Source organism: Catharus ustulatus, chromosome 20, assembly GCF_009819885.2.
Source record: "Catharus ustulatus isolate bCatUst1 chromosome 20, bCatUst1.pri.v2, whole genome shotgun sequence".
NCBI classification, from domain to species: Eukaryota; Metazoa; Chordata; class Aves; order Passeriformes; family Turdidae; genus Catharus; species Catharus ustulatus.
The window spans coordinates 1,267,874-1,290,282 of NC_046240.1; the positions used below are offsets into that span (position 1 = coordinate 1,267,874).

The following is a 22,409-nucleotide window of genomic DNA, read 5'->3' on the forward strand; positions in this document are numbered from 1 at the left end:
CCCCCTGCTTGGGATTTGTGATTGTTCGTGCCCATGGCAAGGATTGCCTTGGCCTGCCGTGCACACCGTGCTCCCATCCCACACTCTTTTCTCAATTGTGCAAGCCTGCGGTTCAGCTTTCTTTGGTCTCCCTCTCGGCCTTGAAAAATATCTTAATTTCAGAGAGCTCTCAGCTTTATTCAAAGGATTTTTGGATCCTCCTATTTTCCAGTCACTCACCTGGCCCATGAATGACTGGGAAGACCTGGCTCGCCCCTGGGGACTTTAGGAAAAGTATAGAATTCACCTGTAAAGAGAAACAGAGGGACTCAGGGAGCCTGGGAGCAGATGTGTCACTCTCTCTGAAATGCCTGTCATGCCTGAGGAACTCATTTGCTTTCTGGACAATTCTGCCTGCCTGGCACAGGGGCTGAGGGAGGGGCTGGCACCAGGCAGAAGCTCTCCTGGAAAACTCTGTCTTTATCAGACCATGATATGAGCTCTGCACTTGGAATCCAGGAATCTCCTGAGCTGGGAGGAACTCAGCAGGATCATGAGTGCAACCCTGTCCCTGCACAGACCCCCAACAATCCCACCCTGGGCATCCCTGGCAGTGCTGTCCAAACTCTCCTGGAGCGCTGGCAGCCTCGGGGCTGTGCCCATTCCCTGGGTAGCCTGGGCAGTGCCCAGCACCCTCTGGGGGAACAACCTTTTTCTAAAATCCATCCCAAAACTCCCCTGGCACTGCTCCAGCAGTTCCCTGGCTCCTGTCCCAGGGAGAAGCTGCTCCCAGGGTGCACCAGTCTGTGATGGCATCAATGTCCCTTAGGCTGCCCAGTCAGAAGTGAGGGACAGCCCTGGGTGAGCTGTGAGGAGATGAAATCTGGGATCACACATCTTCCAAGCTCTGGCAGGCTGCAAATGCACTCCTGTGCTGCTTTGAGTGCCTGGTTTCTGCTGCTAAATTCATGCATCCAAATAAAGGAGTCAGAGCCAGTGGAGATGTTTGGAGGAAAGGAAAACGCCTGTTCACGTCAAGGCTGGCTGTGCCTGAGCTGTCCGTGGTGGCCTGGCTGAGGTGGGATGGACACAGGGATGGCTGGGCTGCAGAGCCTGGGAGCTCTCTGAGTGTCGCATTGCTGGGCTTGGTGGCAGCATCAAATCAGTGCTAATTGCTCTCATCTCTCTGGTGTTATCACCTGCATCCAGCCCTGGCTGGGTAATGACCATGCAAGGTGTGGATGTTCAGCCTGGCTCCTTCCATCTGGCTGGGACAGCTCCTGCTGCCTCAGGCTGGCTGCTGCTGAGTGCCTGGAGCTGCAGGGCAATCTGGATGGAAGAGTCTGCTGGGTGTGCCAGATCCCAGGAAAAATCAGATCTGTGGCACACTGATGGAGCTGGGAGAGAAGCCTGCCCCTGTGGCAGTGACAGGTTGGGCCATGCTGGTGATGGAAGTGACAACAGGGACTGTAATGACATGGAAAAGAAAAGCTCACGCTGCTCTCCCTTCTGTGCACTTGCAGCAGGATAAAGGAAATGAACCCCTGACAGCCAGTGTGGGCAGGGCTGTGCACAGCCAGCTGTCACCCTCAGGTGTGTGCTGCCCTCCACGGGCTGAGGAACCCTGGAGAAACCCCAAACTTGCAGTGACAGAGGTAGGAAACCAAAGCAGATCAAATTATCTTTCCCAGACTGGCAGGCCTGGAGGAGCCATCACACAGGAGAGAGCAGTGAAGAGAAACCCATACTGAGGTCTCTGCATTCCCTTCTTTCTGCCTGGATTCCCAGGGGAGGGCACAGTTTGCAGAGAATACTTGGAGTGTTTCCCTTGTGCTGGATTTTCTGTAAATATCAGGAAAAAGCCTGCAAGAGGAATGGAGAGAGATGATTTATAATGATGGAGTGACAGGACAAGGGGGAATGACTCCAAACCGGAAAAGGGAAAAATTAGGTTGGATATTAGGAAAATTTAGGGTTTTACAGAATTGCATTGGTAAAAGCACTTTCTAAACACTTCTCCATGAACAGGGCTGGGTGAATATTGAGGAATTTCTCATTTGCTGTAGAAGTTTCTTTGTCTTCCACTTGCAGATGGCCCCGTTTGAAGAGAGTGCATTGCTGAAGTGCCTGGCCAGCTCTGGGACACCTCAGTGAAGTTTCTGCACCTCTCCCAGCAGTGCTGCTGGCACCTTTTCTGCACAGGTGGGCACCTTGTCTGCAAAGCTGGGCACAGCTCACATCTGTTCTGGCCTGGCACAGAACAGGAGATGGGGACAGAGTCCTGTCCTGTCCTGTCTGCTGCAGGACAGAGCTGTGACAGTCACTGCCACTGTGCTGGGGGATGGGAACAGGGAGGAAGAAAGAAGAAGTTCCCATGGGGAAAAGAATCCCAGCTCCTCAAATTGTACAAACCCATACAAACCACAGAATCCTCTCAGGCAGCAGAGAGCAAACCAGCCGTGAAAAGCTGGTGAAATATCCCTCTCTTGCTCTGGATTCTGCTCCTGTCCTTTGAGGCAGCTGCTCAGAAGCTGCAGGAGAAGCTGGCCACATCTGGCCCTGCCTGTGCGAGGCCCTGCCACCCCTGTGCCTGCTCGTTCCCCTCACATTTCCCTGCTTTCTATCCAGCCTGTCTTGTACCTGGAACAAGCAGCCTCCTGTCTGGAACAAACCCGGGATCCACCCATTCCTACTCAAGCAAGAAGGAATCCAGCTCCACAGAACTAATCCCCCAAACTCCTATTAGGAGCTTTTTGTAGCTATATTAATTTTAGAAGAAAAATTAGGTCCAGACTGCTGTGCTCGTTTTAATGAAGATTCACGGTCACAACTGAATCCCCTGATGAGGAGGAATCAGCTTTTGAGCACATCAGACTCATTAGAAACTCCTCACAAAGTCATCAGAGGCCGGTGAGGGGTGGCAGGAAAAGGGGAGCGATGCTGAGGAGAAATTGGATTTCGGGAGTTTCTGAACCTGCACTTCCCTTCCCTGCCTGCAGCCGCGGCAGCTCCGGCACGGAGATGAAAGCACCCGGCAAAGAAGATAAACAAGAAAACAGCTCTGGAACAGTCACGCTGCCAAAAACAACCTGGGGAGGATGGGATGGGAGATAAAAGAGAAAGTGCTGGAGGTTTTGGAGTGACTTCCAGGCGGGGATGGAGCTGGGGAGCGGAGCTGTCACAGAGTCACTGTCACAGAGTCACTGTCACAGAGTCACTGTCACACAGCTCCGCGGGCATGGGGGGAGTGCAGCACGGGCATTTTCTCCCACAGGAATGTCAGCCTCTGTCCTTCCCTTCCACAGCCAGCAACGCTGCTCCAAATCCCAGGAAAGTCCCAAAAATCCAACGTTGCTCCTTAGGGACTCTTTCCTTTTTTTTCTTATTTGCTTCAGCTTTTTCTCTCCCGTATTTTGGCTCCAGGCAAAGCAATAGGATTATACTGGGGATCCAGGGAAGTTCTGTCCTGATAAATTGAGCAGGACGAGACAGAGAATCTGGGTGGGGTTTCATCATAAAGCCATGATAAAGCCGTGGAAGCTTAAGAGGAGCACGTGGAATCCAAGGCTCAGCCAGTTCTGGAGGCTGGGCAGGCACAGAGGAAAAGCCAATTTCAGCCCCCAAATATCCTGTGGGACAGGAAACATGGCACTCAGTGTTTCACCAGGCATTTTCTGTGCCCTTGTAATGTTTGGTGTAAGGACAGAGGTCTGCTAATCGATTCTGTCTCAAAAACCCTGGGTCTTTTCCCCAAGGATTGCCTTCTGCGGGAAGCCTTGCCCACCTGGGGGAGGACAATGGGGTTTTGGGTGGCAGCTCCTCTCCCCTGAGCAGGGGCACGGCAGAGACCTCAGTTCCTGTGTGGGTGTGCAGGGATAAGCCAGGTGAGGGAGGGACACACACTGCTCCACCTGGGTGCCTCCCACACTTTGCAAAGCCTTGGAGAAGCAGGGACAGAGTTTCAATGCAACCCAGGGCTGAAGATGCTTTCTGTGGTGAGTTTGATGAGGACATGTGGAAGGCCCCCAGTGTTTGGAGATGGCCTCCCTACATCAGTCAGATCTGCTTTACAACCTTGGTGTCAGGGTTTGGTGGGCACTCAGCAGGAGAACTATCCCCAAGGAGGGGCTAGAGGGGCTGGGCTCAGGCACTGGGGTTCAGAGGAGTGTGTGCATGAAACCAGCTCAGACTCCCCCTGGGTGGCCACGCTGGCTTTAGGCTGCCTCCTCCTGCCTCAGGTTTGAGCCTGGGGTCAGGTGCTGCTGAGGCCTGGGGACCCCTGGGCACCTCCCTTAACTCCAGAGCTCTGTGGCCATGGAAGGGCACCAGTCCTCCCTTCCATGAGGAATGAAGGGATTTTCGATTTCCCCAGGTGTTCCCCAGCAGCAGAGCAGCTTTAGACGGCAGAGCTAAGCTTTCTTTGCCAACCTCACAGTCTGTGGGCTGTCCTAAGGGAGTTACCAAATGAGTTGTGGGCACTCAGACCTTTCCTTGAGGAAATGATTCCCACACGGTGCAAGCCAGGGGATTTTTAGGGGTTGTTCTCCCTTTCCATTGTTCTCTTCCTCCTACACCGCCTTCCCTGCTCTCCTGAAAACTGCCCACCTGCAGGGATCCCTTCGGTTCCCATCCCTGTGTGCTCCTTCTTGCTGGGATTCCTCACTGTCCTGTGTGTCCTTACAGCTGGCAACACCTTGGCTGGCTTCAGGAAATGTTTGTAGAGGCTTTAGTTGGGTTTGCAGTGGGACACGGGGGAAGAACCAGGACTTTGAGGAAATTCTGCCTCGGTGGCTGTGGCTCACAGCAGTGGAAGCTTCTCTGCCTGAAGGGATCTTGCTCAGAACAAACCTGTGGTGGCTGTGCTCGGGTCGCTGGGCAGCCCAGGGCAGTGCCAGCCCATCCCTGCAGCATCTGAGAGCTCTCCTGGAGGGGAAACAGTTGGAAGAAGTGGGGAGTGTATCAGGCTGGGGTGGAGGTGCTGCTCTCTCTCACCCCGAGCACATCAGGGAGCAGGAACTGGGACTCAGCCGGACCCGGTGCAGCTTCCCAGGGAGGTGCCAACAGCCCGGGGCCGGAGCAGCAATCCCTGGGAAGCCTGCGAGGCTGGTCCCGGTGCAGGGCTGGCAGCGCAGGGGGTGCAGCACGGCCTGGGGACAGCATGGCCAGACAGCTGTGGGGACAGGGTGTGCTCAGCACTGGGCACTGCCCTGGGACAGGTACAGGGACCACATCACTGCCCATGCCCGCACGAGCGCACCCCAGGGACGGGTCTACACCCCCCACACACCTTTAGGGACCACATCCCTGCCAGGACCACCTCAGACCACCAGGGACAGGTACAGTGGCCACTCACCACACCCCTGCCAGGACACATCCCGGGCACAGGTACAGTGGCCACTCACCACATCCCTGCCAGGACACATCCCGGGCACAGGTACAGTGGCCACTCACCACACCCCTGCCAGGACACATCCCCGGGGGACACGCACGAGGTCCGCACCCCACACACAGCCACACGCACCCCCCGCCCCGGGACCCGTCCCCGCGCCCCCCGGAGCCCCCCGAGCGCCGGCGTTGCTCTGGCCGGGCGGTTCGGGCTGCGGGCGCGCTGCGGGTCGCGCTGCCCGGGCGGGCCGGCGGCGGTGCCGGGTGCCGGCGGAGCGGCGCGGCGCGGTCCCGGTGATGTCAGGAGCGGACCGGCAGCGGTGGGCGGTCCTTCCCCGGCTCCCGGCTCGGCTCGGCGCCCGCCCCTGCTCCGCGCCCGGCTCGGCGGCGCTCCGCTCCGCCCCCGGCTCGGCGAGGAGCGCGGGCAGCCCCGCGGCCCCGCTGCAGTCCCGCTCCGGCATGGTAAGGCCGTGGGCATGGGGCGGGCGGGCGGGGGCGGGCCGGGCTGCCCGGGGCGCGGCGCGCTCTCACCCTCTCCCCGTCTCTCGCAGCCCCTCGCCGGAGCAGCGCCGGGACCCCGCCGCCTCCAACCGCGCTCCGCCGGGCTCCGCCGCTCGCTGCGCGCCGGCATGAAGCGGGGCGGCCGCCGCTGAGGAGCCAGCGCGGCGGCAGCAGCGGGACCCCCCGCCCGCACCCCCCGCCCCCGCCCCGCTCCATGGGGCAGCGCCGCGGCCGCTGAGCCCCCACCCCCGCCCGCCGCGCCCCCCGCGCCGCGCCCCCCGCGCTGCGCCCCGCGCCTCGCCCCTCGCCATGGGGCCGCGGCACCTGCTGCTGCCGCTGCTCCTGCTCTCCCTGCAGCTCCTGGCCCTGCTGCTGCCGCTGCCCGCGCAGGCGGCCGGGCCCCCCCGCGCCAAGGGCAACCGGACCCAGGGGGCGGCGGCGGCGCGGCGGACCCCCAAGCCGGGCAAGGAGCTCCTGAACCAGACGCTGGCGGGCCCGGGGGCCGCCGCCCCCACGGCGCTGCCCGGGCGCAGCAAGGGCGCGGGGGGCGGCAAGGCAGCCCCCGGAGGCGGGGGCGGCGGCGGGAGCTCGGCCCCGGCGCACGAGACGTGCTGGGGGTACTACGACGTGAGCGGGCAGTGGGACAAGGAGTTCGAGTGCAACAACAGCCTCACGGGCTTCCGCTACTGCTGCGGCACCTGCTTCTACCGCTTCTGCTGCAACAAGCGCGCCGAGAAGCTCAACCAGAGCCTGTGCCGCAACTACAAGAGCCCTGAGTGGGCCCACCCCACCACGGCCAGCGGTGCCCTGCCCGCCGACGGCGGCGACGGCAGCGATGGGGACGCCAACAAGTACGACCCGGACAAGGACAGCACCAACGCCACCGTCTACATCTCGTGCGGGGCCATCGCCTTCGTGCTCATCGCCGGCGTCTTCGCCAAGGTGGCCTACGACAAGGCGCGGCGCCCGCCCCGGGAGATGAACATTCACAGGTGCGCTCCTTCCCCTGCTCCCAGTGCCCCTCGGCCCCAGGGATGGCCCCTCACCAAGCGTTCCCCCTTGGCACAGTCTGCTTGAGGGTTTGGCCACCGCACTGCCCAGCCAAGGGCCCTCCTTTCCAGGGTTTCCCAGTTGCGCAGCCTGTCTGAGAGTTTCCCGTTGCGTGGCTCCTCCAAGGATCCCACCTTTGGGCTTGCTGTCCAAGGGCTCAGTTTTTACACTGCTGTCCAGGGGTTCTCCTGCCACACTCACTACCCAAGAAGTCTCCCTGTGAACCACCCACTCGAGTCTCTGTGCTTTGCTCTGGCTCACCATGAGTTTTCTCTGCTCCATCCTTCCAAGGGTTTCCCCACTGCTATGACTCTCCCATTGCTCCATCGCTCCCCTTCTGTGCCACCCGTCTAAACAATTTCCCATGTGCTGCTGCTTCGAGGGGTCCCTGCTTGAGTCATTTATCCAAGGGTTTCCCCCTTTGTGAGGGCTGACCAAGGGTTCCCTCTTTGCACCATCCACCAAAGGATTTTCCCTTTCCCTCCTCTGCCCAAGAGTTCCTCCTTCCCACGGTCCGACCAGGGGCACCCGCACCCCTCTGGCCATCCCATCGCCCACCTCGGGGCCCTTGCTGGTGCCCCGTGCTTCTTCTTCCGCCGCCGCGTTTGTGCTTGCCTCCCCTGCCTTCAGCACCGGCTCCGCGGACAGCTCCGGGACAGCTCCCGCGACAGTTCCGGGACAGCTCCGGGACAGATCCGGGACAGATCCGGGACAGTTCCGGGACAGCTCCGGGACGGCTCCGGCACAGCTCCGGGACAGCCCTGGGACAGCTCCCGGATAATTCCCGGACTGCTCACGGACTGTTCCCAGACAGCTCCGCTCTGCCCGGCTCTGCCGAGTCCGTCCCGGAGCTCCCCGCGTAGCCGCCCCCGGAATCCCGTCTGCAACCCGGCATTCGCCTCCTGCCGCCGGCACACACTTCTGTCCCCCGGCACCCCTTCCTGTCCCCCGGCACCCTCCTCTACATCCCAGAACGCCACCCTTGCCCCTCGGCATCCCGTCACCCCTCTTCCGTCCCCTAAGGCATTCCTCTGCACGCCGGCACCCCCTTTAACCCCTCGGAGCCCCCCTCCTGTTCTCCGGCACCCTGGCACCCTCCTCCTGATCCTGGAGTCTCCCCCAGCATCCCGGCTTGCCCCTCCTTGCTCTCCCCTCCTGCCCTGGGACCCCCGCACATCCCTTCTGCCCCCAGACATGCCTCTCCTGCACCCTGCATTTCCATCTTGCCCCCTCGCATCCCCCTCCTGCCCCTGGCACTTCCTCCCTGCACCCGGGATCCTCAGCAACCCCAAACCCCTCCAAGCATCCCCCTGCACCCTCCCCGGGGACAGCAGAGCCGCTGGGACCCTGCGGGTCCTGTCCTGCCCGGGAGAAGTTTTGAAAGTGTGGAGGGGATGGATCTGAGCCCCCTGGGTGGTGCCTTCACCGTGCGGCCGCTGGGGCTGTGCGGGGAAGCGCTGGTGGCAGGCAGAGCTCTGCACGTTCCCGTTTTTGTTCGTGTCCCTCTCCAAACCCCGAGCAGCCTGCCCTCGCGGCTCGGGTCCCCTCGGCAGCGGTGTCACACAGCGCTGTGATGACAGCGAGCGCTCGGCGTGGCACAGAAAATCCTGCTTCAAAGCAAAAGCTCAGGCGTCCATAGCAATCCTCCTTTTGGATAAATGCGTGTTCTCTCTCAGTTCATATTTATTTTATGATGAAAAAGTCCCTCCAAATGATGAGTGCTGCTTGCGTGCCTCGAATCTGAGAGCTCCCTGTGTCTGAACATAAAAATTGGTGAGAGATTTCTTTAGAACAGTGGTGAGCATCAGGGGGAGAGACCTTAACTCTAGCAGATAATGCCTCCTAAAAAATATTTTAATGAAGATTTTAAAATCAGAACTCTTGTAATCATTGACCATGTTTTTAAGGCTGAACCTTAGCTGCAATCAACAGAGACTGGGGGGAGAAATATTCGTTTTTTGTGAGGGAAAAAGAGATGAGTGACGCAGTTTTTATTTATTTGGGAAAATGTGTTTTATTTAGACTCCTCCCTGCAGCGAGGAAAAACAATGAGGCTGGTTTACATTCGCTGAGGGTCTGGCCCACATATTCCATTCCAAATCCCACCTGCCCCTGGTCCCTGCAAGAACAGAACTTCACAGTGTCAAAAACTACACACAGCTGTGCAGAGGCAAGGGTCCTGCAAGTGGCTTAGCCAGAAAATCGGCTCTTTTAAGTCTTGTGTTAACTAAGGCATGGTTCCCCAGCTGCCCAGCTCTTCTGGCTTCAAGGCAACTTTGCCTGGGCCTTATCTTCACACTAAATTTGGAAATCTGGGTTGGACGTCCATATGTTACTTCTGCTCCAGCTCCAGCCTGCTGCAGGGTTGGATCCTTCGCCCTTGGAAATCAGAGCCAGTGTTGCCAGACTTGTCTGGATTCTTCCTGATGTTTTCATTTCTTTGATGCTTGCTTTGCTTTATTTAGATAAGTTCTGGTGAAATGATTCACCTGTGTGTAGAAGTATGAATGGCAGATTGAGTGCTCGGGAAGCTTGACTTCCAGAGCATTTTAAGGAGTTGATTGACTTCTATAATATGGTAGCTGGTAAAAGATTATACCTTTCAGAGCTGTGTTACCTGAACTTGATCAACATCACACGAGGGTTTCAATACTGTGAAGTGCATCTCCTGTGTTGGGCTAAATGCTCTCGGTGTTCTTAGCAGGATTTGAATACGAGGAGAGAATGGTTTGTCTTTGTCTCTGACAGCTGCTGGGGAGTAAGAGGGAAGGAGGAAAACAGGATGGGCTCAGATATTTCTGTCTGTTTGAGGTGGTGTCAGCTGGAGTGAAGTGTAACATCCACAATAATTCTCTGTAGGGATGGCGAGTGCATTAAACCTCAGTGAGCATCCTCTGGGAGGAGGAGAGCAGCAGCATGAGCAGAACTTGTTACAGGGGGCTGCAAAAAGCCTCTTGGGCTAGTATCCCACAGGCAGGGAGGATCAATCAGAACTTCCCTGCACTTCACCACGGGCAGGATCACACACTGTAAATTTTACTTCCTCATAAATGCTTGCTGAGCAGTGCCATGTGTGGATGTTATCCCTCTGCTCGTTTCTCATCCAGCTTTTACAGAAAATCCTTATGAACTTACTTAGAAAGAACATTTTGAGGGAGACAGAGCTCATATAACGTCTTTTGATGGAAGAAGGGTTTACAAATTCACAGGAGAGCTGTCACTCTGCCCTGGAAGGAAGGGGCTGTGCAGCTCCGAGCTGGAATCAGCTCCTGTTTCCAGGCACTGCCACGTCCCTTTAAAGCACAGGCACTGCTGTGAATCTGGGCTCAGCAGTGGCACTCACTGAGACAGTTTCTAACAGCACTTAAATGGAAGTGCTTTGAAAACCAGGAGCTGAAATATTCCTGTTTTACAGAAAGCTTGCAATACTTTCAATGGAACTGGGGTTTTTGTTGTTTGGTTTTTTTTGTAATTATAGGATCTTGCAGCCTGGCCATATAGAGTTGCCTCTTGCTTTGGGGGTTACACAGTCAGAACTATTGCTGGGCTCCAGGTAGAAGCTGGGGTTGGTTTCTGAGAATTACACCCAGCAATGTTGTGTGTGCTGATGCTCTCTCAGGCATTGATGAGGACGGTTTGTTTTTGTCTCATTGCCAGGGTTGTTTTCTTCTCTCAAGCATTTCTTAAGAACAATTTAAGAAGATTTGCTTTACTTTCAGTATGTGAATGAGTTTGGGAGTGTTTGAATAGGGAATATCAGCTGGTTCTTTCCAAAGCTGGGTGAGTTTTCTGGTAGCAAGAAGGGGTGACACAGAATGTTCTCATACTCTGGCCATGAACCTGCATCCCCATGCTACAGAACATAAATAATTCACAGATGTAGCACTGCTCCACGACCCCTGCTTAGCCTCAGCAGCAGCCACTGCTCTCTGCTGAGCTGGGAATGCACAGATTGGAATCTGGATAGAGTCGGCAGCTTGGGATTGAAATATCCCAAGTGCATCCCACTGGTCAGCTGAGCTGCACTCAGTGGCAGTGCTGGCCCTGGGGCACTGGTGGGAGCCCAGCTGCTCTCCTGGGAAGCAGCACAGGAATTTTTCCCAGCAAACCAGCTCTGTGTGCTGCTAAAAGGCCTTATCTGGCCTTGCATGGAGCATGTCTGAGGGGTGGCAAAGGGAGAAGGAAATAGGCTGTGTGCTGTGCTTCACTTCACCCTCCTCCCACAGCATCTGTGCTGCTGCAAAGAGGGAAGATATCTGTGCTCCTCTTCTCTTTAGCCTCTTTGCATCTCCTGCTCTGGGAGTGATAACTGACAGCTTTTATAAATGAGCATCCTTTCCTCTTGTAAAGATCACAGTTAAATGGATCCATTCCGGGTCCTTTCTGCTCCGTGGCTCTGAATTCCAGCAGGAACCAGAGGCAATGGATCTGTTTGCCCCCAGATCCAAGGATCTGCTGTTCTGTGTGAGTCTAACTGGAATTGGAGCAGGGTTTGTGTTCCTGCAGGCTGCACCTCCTGGCAGCTCCAGGCCCTGTGCTTGCTCAGGGGTTGCTGCAGGGAGCTGCTTTCAGGTGTGAAGGTTATGAGGAGTGCCTCGCTCCAGCCCTGGTGTTTGAGATGGGGATCACAGGCAGCTCCTTCAGCTCTGCTCTCGCTGCCGAGGGCTGCTGGAGCCAAACAATCAAACTCTATCCGTCCCCAGGGCAGGGAGGGAGTGCTGTGAACACACCTGGCCACAGGGACTCTACAGAAGGTTTTCTTTCTTGGATGCTGTTCCTGCTTTCAGTCTCTTTCCACTGATGTGTTTTTATGCTCTGCCTTTTTTCACTCCACTCGGACTCACTCGGGTGCCTTTCAGCTGCTCTTTGCCCTGCTTTGAGTTGTTTAATCCTGATGGTTTCTGAGTCTCTCCTCTGAAGTGCCCTGTCCCTCTCACAGGCACAGAATACAGGGCCACAAGCACAGGTCACACTGAACTAAGAAAAAACAAAACAGGTGCAGCCATAAATCACAGAATCACAGAATGGATGGGGTTGGAAGGAACCTTAGAGATCATCTCATTCCACCCCTGCCATGGGCAGGGACACCTTGCACTTGTGACCTCAGAGAAGTTACTCAGAACGAGTTCTGTTTCAAACCAGCCCTGCACCACCAACCCTGCACCTGCTGCTGCATTTGGGCCAACTCCTAAGCAGGGAGAACACCTGGATCTTGTCCTGTTTGCAGGGTGAATTGTCCAGATGCACACTCAAATCCAGGCCAGGTGTGTATCTGTGCATGTACCCATACAAATGTACAAAACATTTTTCCTTTTGTTTCACTTCCATGAGCTGGGAAAGCTCCAGGCTGGAGCTCTGGTCGTGGTTTGCAGTTTGATAATTGGGATTTTTTTGACGTGTTTTCCACTCTGAGTCTGTTTTGGAGAGATTGTCTCTGTGGGAGCACAGAGGCTGCCTGGCCACTGACTTCCTCTGGGTGCTTCTGGGCTTCTCCTTTCCCTTTGAACTTCTCCCATTACGAGAGGCCAGGCTCAGAAACCACTCTGCCTCCACCAAATCATCTCCGTGTCTCTAATTCCCATTTATTTGATATTTTCCTGCTTGCTAATTAACTTTTTCTATTAGTCCAACTCCATCATAAGGTGTCAAGGGAATCCAATGTAGCTCTGAACTTCTGTTTCTTTTAGTTTTGTAATCTCTTATATCCTTAAGTAGTAGCAGTTGATCTCTGTGCCTTTGGAGATCAGATGCCTTTTAAAATTTCTGTTCCACATAAGATCTGAACTTGCTCAGGAGGATGGGATCAGGGCATTTGTTGCTTGCCTTTGCCCCCACTCACATGGGCTGGCTGGGTTTCCTTAGATCTGTGTGCACTGCATTGCTTGGAGGGCTCAGATATCTCCTTCCCCAGGTGGATAAACACAGAATTCTTCCACAATAAATGCTGTGCTGTGCTTCAGCTCTCACCACAACCTCCTTTGTTGCAAGGGCTCTTCAGAGAGAGTGCAGCTTTCTTCAGTGAGTTCAAAGCCCCTTAACTGTGCTCACAGCAGAGGATTTGGTGTAAAACCAGAGTCCTTGTGCCTGAACCTTCCCCAGATGCAGCCGTGCGCTCCCAAAGCCACGTGAGCACCGCTGCTGTCGCTGTGTGTGTGTGCCTGAGGATGCACAGCACAAACAGGAGCAGGACAAGGAGCTGGGCCAGCACAGCATTGCTCCCACTGCCTTTCACACCCAGCAAGACCTGCTGGTTTTATTTCCTCTCCTTTCTGTGATCAGGGAATGCTCTGTTCCTGTCCTGCACAGCTTCCTGCTCTCCCAGCACCCCTGATGCCTTTCCTGGGTATCTCCTCTTTTCCAGGGAGCCTCCCAGTTGTTCTGGGAGGACCAGGGGCTGGAGCTGGGTGGGTGAAGGTGGGAGCTGGGGCAGGGGGTCACAGGGGCTGCTCCCTCCTGGAGCCAGCCCGAGCCTCGGTGGCACCTGCGGGTACCAATCTTCTGCCACTACCTGTCCCCAGCAGCCTGACATGGCTCAGGTGCAGGTCCTGCCCTCACTGGGGACACTTTCTGCTCAGGGTGACATCTCTCTGCAGAGAAACATCCCTTGGAAAGGTTCGTTTTAAGCTTTTAATTACTAAATCTTTACGTAACAGTTTTGTTCTCTTTGAGCCTGCTGTGTTCAGAGGAACTGGTGTCACCCATTTTGAGCTCAGTCACTGCTGGAAATTCCTTGAATTCCTTGCTCACATCACAGACATTATTCAGTTTGGACACTGGTGTGAGGTGTGTGAAGCAATTGTCTTTAGAGGTGGATTAAATTCCAGGAGCTTCCCAAATTGTATTTGGCACTAAGATTTCTCAGGAGCCATCTGATTTTTCCTTGCAATGTGTATTTTAAAGAATGAATATTCACTTACACTGGGTGCAAATGCTTCACCTGTGGAAAGGTATCCCAGTGTTTATTATTTAGTGTATTATTTAGTATATTTAGTATTACTAAACATCCCAATGTTTAGTATTTTCCCTTCTTAACTCCATGGATGAATTCACCTGTCCTCGAGCACACACACACACAGGCATGGAATCACAGAATCATGGAATATCCATGGTGAGGGGACCAACATGGATCATCCAGTCCAACTCCTGGTCCTGCACAGACACCCCAACAATCCCACCCTGTGCATCCCTGGGAGCTCTTTGAACTCTGCCAGGAACTCCCCACACTCCTATTCAGGCATGTGAAAAACCATTCCTGGTGTTCCTCACCAGAATTCCTGCTCTGAGGATTGAGCTGCTGCTGTTCCTGGCAATGCAGAGCCCAAATTTCTCTTTTGCTGACCTGGGACTGGTGCAGCTCTGGCTCTGCAGAGCCCCTGAACTTCCACAAACAAAACTCTGCTTCTGCACAGCCTCCCAAGGGGAGCAACAGCAGCAATTCCCTGATGGAGCAGCTTGTAGTGCGTTCCTGTGATCAATTAATCAATTAACGTGGAGATAAATCCTGGGCACGATCAGGGTGATGCCCAGCAGGCAGCAGGGGGGCATTGCTGAGGCTGCTGTGTGACACAGCCTGGGGGGACATGGCTGGCAGCACCTGGAATTGGGAACCCCCAGGACTGGCCAGTCTGGGCACACAGGACCCCTCTGGCAGCACTGGGATGTGGAACCCCCCAGGACTGGCCAGTCTGGGCACACAGGACCTGGCTGGCAGCACTGGGATGTGGAACCCCCCAGGACTGGCCAGCCCCGGGCGTGGTCAGCGTTTGGAGCTTCCCGAGGCTCACAGCAGGTGTGGGGCCAGGAGCCAAGCCATGAATAATTCACGGGCTCCCTCTCTGAGAGTGGCTGGTGACCGAAATGCTGTCCCTCGGAGAGAGCTGTCCCTTCCAGGTGAGCTGGCTCCAGGCTGGATAAATCCATTTCCCGGAATAACTGCCTCTTTCTTCCCGAGTTAGTAACAGAGCATAGGGGAGTCTTTAACCTGGCTTTTTTTTGAAGAACTTGTAGTGAAATCCTGGCTGTGCTGAAGTGATTGGAGTTCTGCCACCAACTCCATCCCAGCTCTGCTTTTAGCAGCTCCAGCTCAGCCAGGCACTGCTCTTTTCACTGTGCTCTGCCAGACCCATTTGGTCATTGTCCTTCCATTCTTCCCCAAATTCACAGGGACTTGGAACAGGAAACTCTATTTCCTACCACTCCATTTTTAAGGTCTGCATGAGAGGGGATTTTCAGAAGGCAAATCAGTGAAGTTTTGTGTGTACCCCCTGAACTGCTGGAAATAGGCAGCTCTTCCCAGTGCCTTTCCCACCCAGCACCCACAGACCGCTCACTCCAATCTCATTTCCCTCAGGCCACATCCCAGCCTGCTGGAGCTGTCACCAAAGCTCCCCTTGTCTTCATCAGAGGGGACACCTGTGTGCACACTCACCTATTAATTCATGTTGGGAATCTCTGGGTGTGGGGAAGATGGGACAATACTTTCCCCAAGAGGCTGTGGGGAGGACAGCAGTGCTCCAGCTGCTGCTCCCTCGTGGGAAATTCAGGGAGCAGATTCAGGTTCTGGGCTGGGTTAGAGGGGCAGGGTGAGCTGCAGTGAACTGCTCCCTCCCAGCCCTGCAGCTTCACCTTCTCCCTGACTACAAAGCCACATTTTGGATCAAAGTCTGTCATTTCCCCTTCCAGCACCAAGCCTCAACTGATTCCCAGCCTGGCTGCCACACTGCTTCCATCCACCCCCTTGATTCCTTTGGATTTACACCAAATCCTTTTGGTTTTTCCTTCTGAAATAGCCACTGCTCCTTCCTTGCATCGTGGTCCTGGTGTTCATCCCTCTGGCTTTCTTCCCAAAGTCCCCAATTTATCCAGAGTGTTACGACAGCCATCCCTGGGAGCAGGACCTGGCCTGGGCTGTCCAGCCATGGGACACATCTGTAGGTTCCCCTGGCACAGCCAGTCCAGCACCCTGTCCAGCATCCCCCCTGCACTGTGCCTGCTCTGGGTTCAGGGGAACGAAGCCTCGGCGTTGGCTCGGAGATGACGCGAGGGAAAGGTGTCACAAATCCTTATCAGCTGCAGGGACAGTGCCACGCTCCAGCCAGGGAGCTTTGTGGTGCTCAGATAAGAGATGTGTCGTCACAGGAAGGTTTCTGGAGTGTCTCATCTCCTTCTGCAGGTGATTAGGATGCTGCTGACATCAGTGGCACTAATTGTACCCAAATGGCTGCGCACACATGAGATCCAAATTTCCCAGTGAGTCTGTTCTCCTGGAGCTTTGCAGTGGGAAGTGAGCCAGCTGGACCCAGGGGACTGTCACCAACCAAATCCTTCCTCTTTTAAGTGGGACTGACCTCCCACCACCTCGGGGTTTTATGGAAATAAACTGGATCCCACACAGCACCTGATTGAATTGGCACGGAACAAACCAGCTCCATCCAAGCTGGGCTTTCTCCTCCTCTCCACCTCTAGTGTTTTGTTCTGCTGCTTCTTATCAGTCTTTTTTTCCCTCTGTTAGACATGAGGAGGGTGAGGAGAGAGCACTCAGGACACTCAGACTGGGCTGTTTAGGGGATGAGAAGGGGACACCTCAGCATTGCTGAGCTCCCATTGCTTTAGTCACACACACAAACCAGGCAGGGCTGCTTTGGACTCTTCTGTCCAGTTTATCTCATGCACAGTCTGACAGGGCAGGCATCACTTTTCTGGGGTTTCTTCACTATGTCTGGGAGTAAAGGTCTCCTCCCTCACAGGTGTCTGGCACCCAAAATCATTTCCTGGTTGTGACCCTCAACCAGCCCAGAGAGTGGCTCTTGTTACCATCCCTTTAGGAAGAAAACCAAAATGGGTTTAAATTCGTTCTGTCAGGTACCTCAGCTGTGCAGTTGTTTGTGGCAGGGATCAAAGACTGAAATGTTGTCCTGGACTCAGGGTTTTGTCCTTGTGGAGGGCAGCAGGCTCTGGGTTCAGCTCTAGGTAGGGAATGTCTGGGAGGACTCAGACTCTCACTTCTCACCAGCTTCTGTTGTTCCAGGGAATGTTCACTTGAATGACCTCAGTTATTTTTAGTGAAGGGATGTAAACTCTCCATGCAGGACACAGGAAAGGTGTTTGCATCAAACCCATTCAGAGAGAAACAATCCCAGGAGAAGGCAGCAGAATGAGAAGCAGCCTGACCTGCAGTGCAAGGTGGTCTGAGACTCAATCCAAGCAGAAATCAGGTTGGGAGGACCTGTGGAGGTCCCTCTGCTGCTTAAACAAGGCCAACTTCAATAGAGGGGAATGTCCAGGGCCTTTTCCAGCTGAATTCCGTCTCCAAGGGTGGAGACCCCTCAGGCTCCCTGGATCCCTGTTCCAGAGTTTTGCTGTCCCACTGTGGTTTTTCCTGACTCAACATGAGCCTTTTGTCTCCTTTGCCAGACAGCTCCATGAACAGCCCTGCTGTGTCCCCAGTGCTGGGGTGTGGGGTCTCTTTTAGCCTCTTCTGCTCAGACTAAACACTCAGTTTGGGGCAGAACTAGTTTGTTCTGTCCCATTTCCATCCCCCCAGTTCCTCCAGCTCCCAGTGTGTGCCCCATCCCCCTGCCCTCTCCCAGTCCCTGCCTTGGCTGCTTCCATTAAAACAAGTGGAATGAAGTGTTTTGGAGTTATCCACCCTGCTTCAGTGGTGTCTGAGTTCTGAGTGATTGCACTCTCAACACTCAGAATGTCTTGGCTGAGTGTTCAAAAGGAGCCCAAGCCACTGTGGGCCAGTAAATAATGGTGCTAATGCAAAGTGTGTGATTGAAAGATGGCTCTCAGGGTTTCTGCACTGCAGATGCCATTAAATGCTGCTGATGCTTAATACACCTTGGAGATTCCTACCAAGGGCTCCACCTGCCAACCTGGTGTCTGTGGAAAATGGGATGGCTCCAACTGGGTGTGCTGGGGTGGTGCCAAACTCCCCAAGCTCCCCCGGCCTCCCCAGGCAGCAGGCTCGGGTGTAGTGGGGAGGTTCTGGCCTGGAAAAGCCACCAGGATTACTGGGATGAATGAATCCTCTCTTCCTGTGCTGTCACACAGGGCAGGAGCCTCAGAAACAGCCTCAAGTCCTTGTCTTGTTCTCCATGACCTTGGGCAAGGAGGCAAAGTGTCAAAAGTGTCCTGGAGGTTGGGGATCAGTTAGGGACACTCAGGCATGGCTGGGAGTGGTGGGGAGCACCCAGAGCTCTGTGTCAGTCAGGGGGAAGGAATCCAGGAGCTCTGGGGCAACACCAAACACCAGCTCCTCCCCAAACACCAGCTCATCATTCAATACCAGCTCCTCACCTAACACCAGTTCATCATTCAATACGAATTCCTCACCAAACACCAGCTCCTCAACACCAGTTCCTCAGCAAATACCAGCTCCCCCTTTCCTCAGGAGGAAGAAGCAGTCCAGGCCTGGCACAAGGCTCAGCACCCTCTCTCATGGCTGTCCCCTCCTCCTCTCTCTGGGTCTGGCTCAGCACAGTGTGTGCTCTCCTTGCAAGCTCCAATCCCTTCACCCCATGAGGAGCAGTCTGTGTGCACACAGAAATCCCAACAGTGGCTGGTTATAGCCTCCAGGTCTGCTCTCTCTACAACCAATAAATAATCAAAAAAAGGGTAAAAAAATCCTAATTCTGTACAGGCTGGTGCTGAACTAATGTGATCCTCCTTGGGAGCCTCTCAGATCCTCCAAGAGTTCCTTCTGTGGAGCACATTAGTATTGCAATCCATTATGCACAGGGACAGGAGTCTGGAGAGGAAATGATTTGGAAAATGGAACAGACACAGGTCCCAAACTATTTCTCATATGAAAGCCCAGAAATGTGGCATTTAAGGGATGCCAGTGGATATGAGCAATGCCAGCATCCCTCCCATTAATGTGCAATGAGGGGATATTTCCTCCTGACACCTTCCCTGGGACCTGAGTCACATGTGTGACTCCACACATGTTCCCTGTGCCAGGAGAAAAGAGCTGTTCAAACTCCATCGCCTTTCAAGTGCCCCTGTCCCTTACAGCCCACACAAGCCACCTCTTTCCTGCTTTTCCTGGGGCTCAGGAGAGAACCTGGGGCTACCCTAGGAAAATCAGTTCACACAGTAATTATTTCACTGTGTCCAAAATATTCACAGCAGGGGGGGAAAACATCTTGGAGTGTCCAAGGGGAAAGCATTGGCTGCAGCTGAACTGGGTGACATTGCTTTTTCCTAGGAATAGCAGGGAGAACTCAGCCATTAAAGCAACCCCTGATGGGCACAGAGCTCAAGGCAGGCTCAGAGCTGTGTTGACATCAGCCCCTGGGAGCTGCTTAATCCATTTTTCTGGCTCTCCTTTAAAAAACACTCCCAGCACTGCTGGGGTTTGAGCTTTGTGCAGAAAAAAACCAGGGATTTCAGGATGTGGGGATCACGCTCCTGATCTGAGTCAGTTTTAAAGGAGTTTGGCTTGGGCAGGGCAGTTTTGAAGTCACTTTTTGGAGGTGCCAGGGCTGGGGGCAGCACTAGCTCCTGATGGAGGCAGTGCTTTATGTGCCAGGAGCAGTTTGTCTGCTCTGGGAAATGATGGAGAGGTACCATAACCCTGGGCTGAAGTGAATTAGAGAGAGCAGAGGAGATACCAAACAATAGCCAGGCCAGCCTGGAAATACTTGCAGCAGATACACAGAAAGAAGCAGAGCTTTTAAGCCATAGATTTAAATTTTGTTATTATTGCTATCATTGCCTTTTTCTCTGTTGATGGTAGAAATCCAGCTACTTCTGGATTCACAGACTGTGCAAGTACAAATACTGAATTCTAGCTGTGTGAAAATACAATTTTTTCCCTTTCTTCTTCTGTCTCTCCAGGGCTCTGGCTGACATCCTAAGGCAGCAGGGACCAATCCCAATTGGACACTGTGAAAGAGAGACTATCTCGGCCATAGATACCTCCCCCAAAGAGAGCACCCCAGTCAGGACCTCCTCCAAAAACCATTACACGCCCGTGCGCACCGCCAAGAGCAACCCAGGTAAGTGCTGCTGTCCCTCAGAGCTTCCAGGAGCCAGCAGAACACCCCGGTGACAGCAGGCTTTGTAAACTCCAATTAGGATGCAAATGGCTGGGGAAGGCAGCAGGCAGGGCAGGGATGGGTGCTGATGGCTCTTTCAGGTTTCTGCTGAGCAGAGTGATTCTTCTCTCCAGGCATTTTAAAAATTCACGAGTGCTGAGGTTGGAATGCAGGTTGTAGCTGGAGATGGTGTTGAGCTGTGTGTTTCCTACAAAATACATCTGCTGTGAGGCATTGCCGGGCTCCCTGCAGCAGCTGAGGAGAGGGTTCCAAAGGGTTGGGGCTGCCTTGTTCAGGCAGGTGAACTGCAGGGATGCACTGGGACAGTGCAGAAGGTGACCCAGAGGGATCCCAGCAGCTCAAAGAGGTGCTCCAAGAGCACTGGACTGGGAATTAGGGCACCTGGTGGGTTGTTTTCAGCTTCTTTTCATTAAAAAAATTGAATTCTTTTTGCCTTGATTTCCCCAGTGGCCCAGGGATTGCAGCCTCTTGGCTACAGGCATTGTTCTGATTTATTTGATGCTCCATGGATGGGTAATTGTCTTTGTTCAGTGGGGTGTGGCAGGTTCTCCAGCATTGCTGGGCTGGATGTGGGACTCTCCTCCACCAAGATGTGCCCTCCTCCCTCACAAGCTGTTCAGCTGCCTGTGGAAGGTTCTGGTGGCATTTCCTGCCCTGTGTCACCTGGTTCTGCTTGTGGTTCCTGCTGGGGAAGGTTCTGGAAGAAGCCAGTGGGAGCAGTGGGCTCAGCTGGCTCAGGCAGGGCTGGTGTGTGAGTGTTTGAAGGGTTCTGGTGCAATGTCCTCAGCCAGCTGACAGTGCCCTCTGAAGCCTCCCCTGCTGTTGGGAACAGAACACTTTCCCTGAGAATTGAGAAGGATTCCTTTGCTCTCCCATTTTCAGCCCAAAACCAGGGAGCACTGTGATCTTGTGTGTAAATTTGGGTCTGTGAGATAAAACCTTGCTCTGGAGTGCAGCCTTGAGGTGAACTGTGTGGAACAGGGAGGTGTTCTGCATATCTGGGGCTTGGAACTGGCTCTGGAGAGGATTTGTGGTTCTGGCCCAGGGCAGAAACATGAGGAATGAGGGATCATGGCCAGTGACCAGGGACAGGCACCATCAGGGGACAGCTGTGACACCACCCTTAGGGTGACAAGGGTCTAGAGAATGACTCCTGAGGGTTGGGGGAGCTGGGAAGGGGGCTCAGCCTGGAGAAAAGGAGGCTCAGGGGGAACTTGTGGCTCTGCACAAGTCCCTGACAGGAGGGGACAGCCGGGGAGGGTCCGGCTCTGCTCCAGGAACAAGGACAGGAGCAGAGGGAACGGCTCAGGCTGGGCCAGGGGAGCTCAGGGTGGACACAGCAGGAATTTCCCCATGGAAAGGGTGCTCAGGGATTGGAACTGCCCAGGGAGGGTTGGAGTGCCCATCCCTGGAGGTGTCCAAGGAGGTCTGGAAGTGGCTCTCAGAGTTTTGGGCTGGGGACAAGGTGGGGATGGGGCACAGCTTGGACTCAATCATCTTGGTTGCCTTTTCCAGCCTTGATGATCTGGGATAATTGAGGATAGTAATTATCTATGGCATGAACACCTTCTGGAGACACTCTGTCTCTTGCCACTGGCTCCTGGTGTGCACTCAGGGCACACAGATCCAGGAGGAAGGTGCAGGAGGAATTCTTTGCTCACAGCTGAGGGGACCAGCTGGGTGCTGGAAATTTGCCTTAGGTCTTGTGTTCAGGCACTGGCAAATCTGAGAAGGGAGGAATGGCAATATTTGGAGGGGAGTTGCTGACTTCAGTGTCCCTGCCTGTTGTCTGTGGGGAGCTGAGGATTCCAAGAGGTTTCTAAGACTTCCTAGTGCAGAAGGGAGGCACAGAAGGATGCCAGGAGCAGAGCACAGAGTGGCGACCAAATCACCACATTGCAGAGGGACAGCACCCAGCCAGGAGCTGCTGGTCCTTGCTGAGCACTGGGACAAGAGGTCAAGGCAAAGAGGCTCAGAAGGGAAAGGCAGGATGTGAATGGGACCCAGCCTCTGCTTGGGTTTATGCCTAGAAAGGCTGACCTGGAACAGAGAGTAAAGGAATAAAATCAGTATTTATTGAAAGGATTCACCTTGGGCAGTGCAAGAGCCTGGCTGGGGCTGCACCCAAATCAAATCCCAGATGGATCCTGGTCAGGAGTCTTTACACTTTTATGAATTTTGGTTCATCTGCATATTGGGGTCAATTATCCAACCACACCCCAGGCTATGAAGTCTCAGCCCCCTGGCTTGCCCCCTTCCCTTAGCCATTGGTTCTGCTTTTTGGGTACTGGTTGTCCTTGATTCTCTAGCTAGGAAGGGATTGTTTTGTCACTGCTCTGTGAAGAGAACTTATTAACCACCTAACATGAAGTTTCAGAGTTACACACCAAGCAGCAGAAAATCTGAAAAATATTAAACCTAAAACCCAAA

The 22,409-nt window shown here is 54.4% G+C and overlaps 1 protein-coding gene across 3 annotated transcripts in view; it reads left to right on the forward strand.

Moving 5' to 3' along the window:
- The first annotated feature begins 6,154 nt into the window (after positions 1–6,154).
- SHISA6 (shisa family member 6) overlaps positions 6,155–22,409 on the forward strand; it is a 193,125-nt gene continuing 176,870 nt past the window's right edge. For all 3 annotated transcript variants that reach the window (XR_004419782.1, XM_033076581.2, XM_033076582.2), the window contains exons 1-2: positions 6,155–6,857; positions 19,759–19,919. Coding sequence is in view for 2 of the 3 variants with exons in the window: in XM_033076581.2 (XP_032932472.1) it covers positions 6,175–6,857; positions 19,759–19,919 (844 nt within the window). In the remaining variant the exon portion in view is untranslated. The remainder of the gene's footprint in view (positions 6,858–19,758; positions 19,920–22,409) is intronic.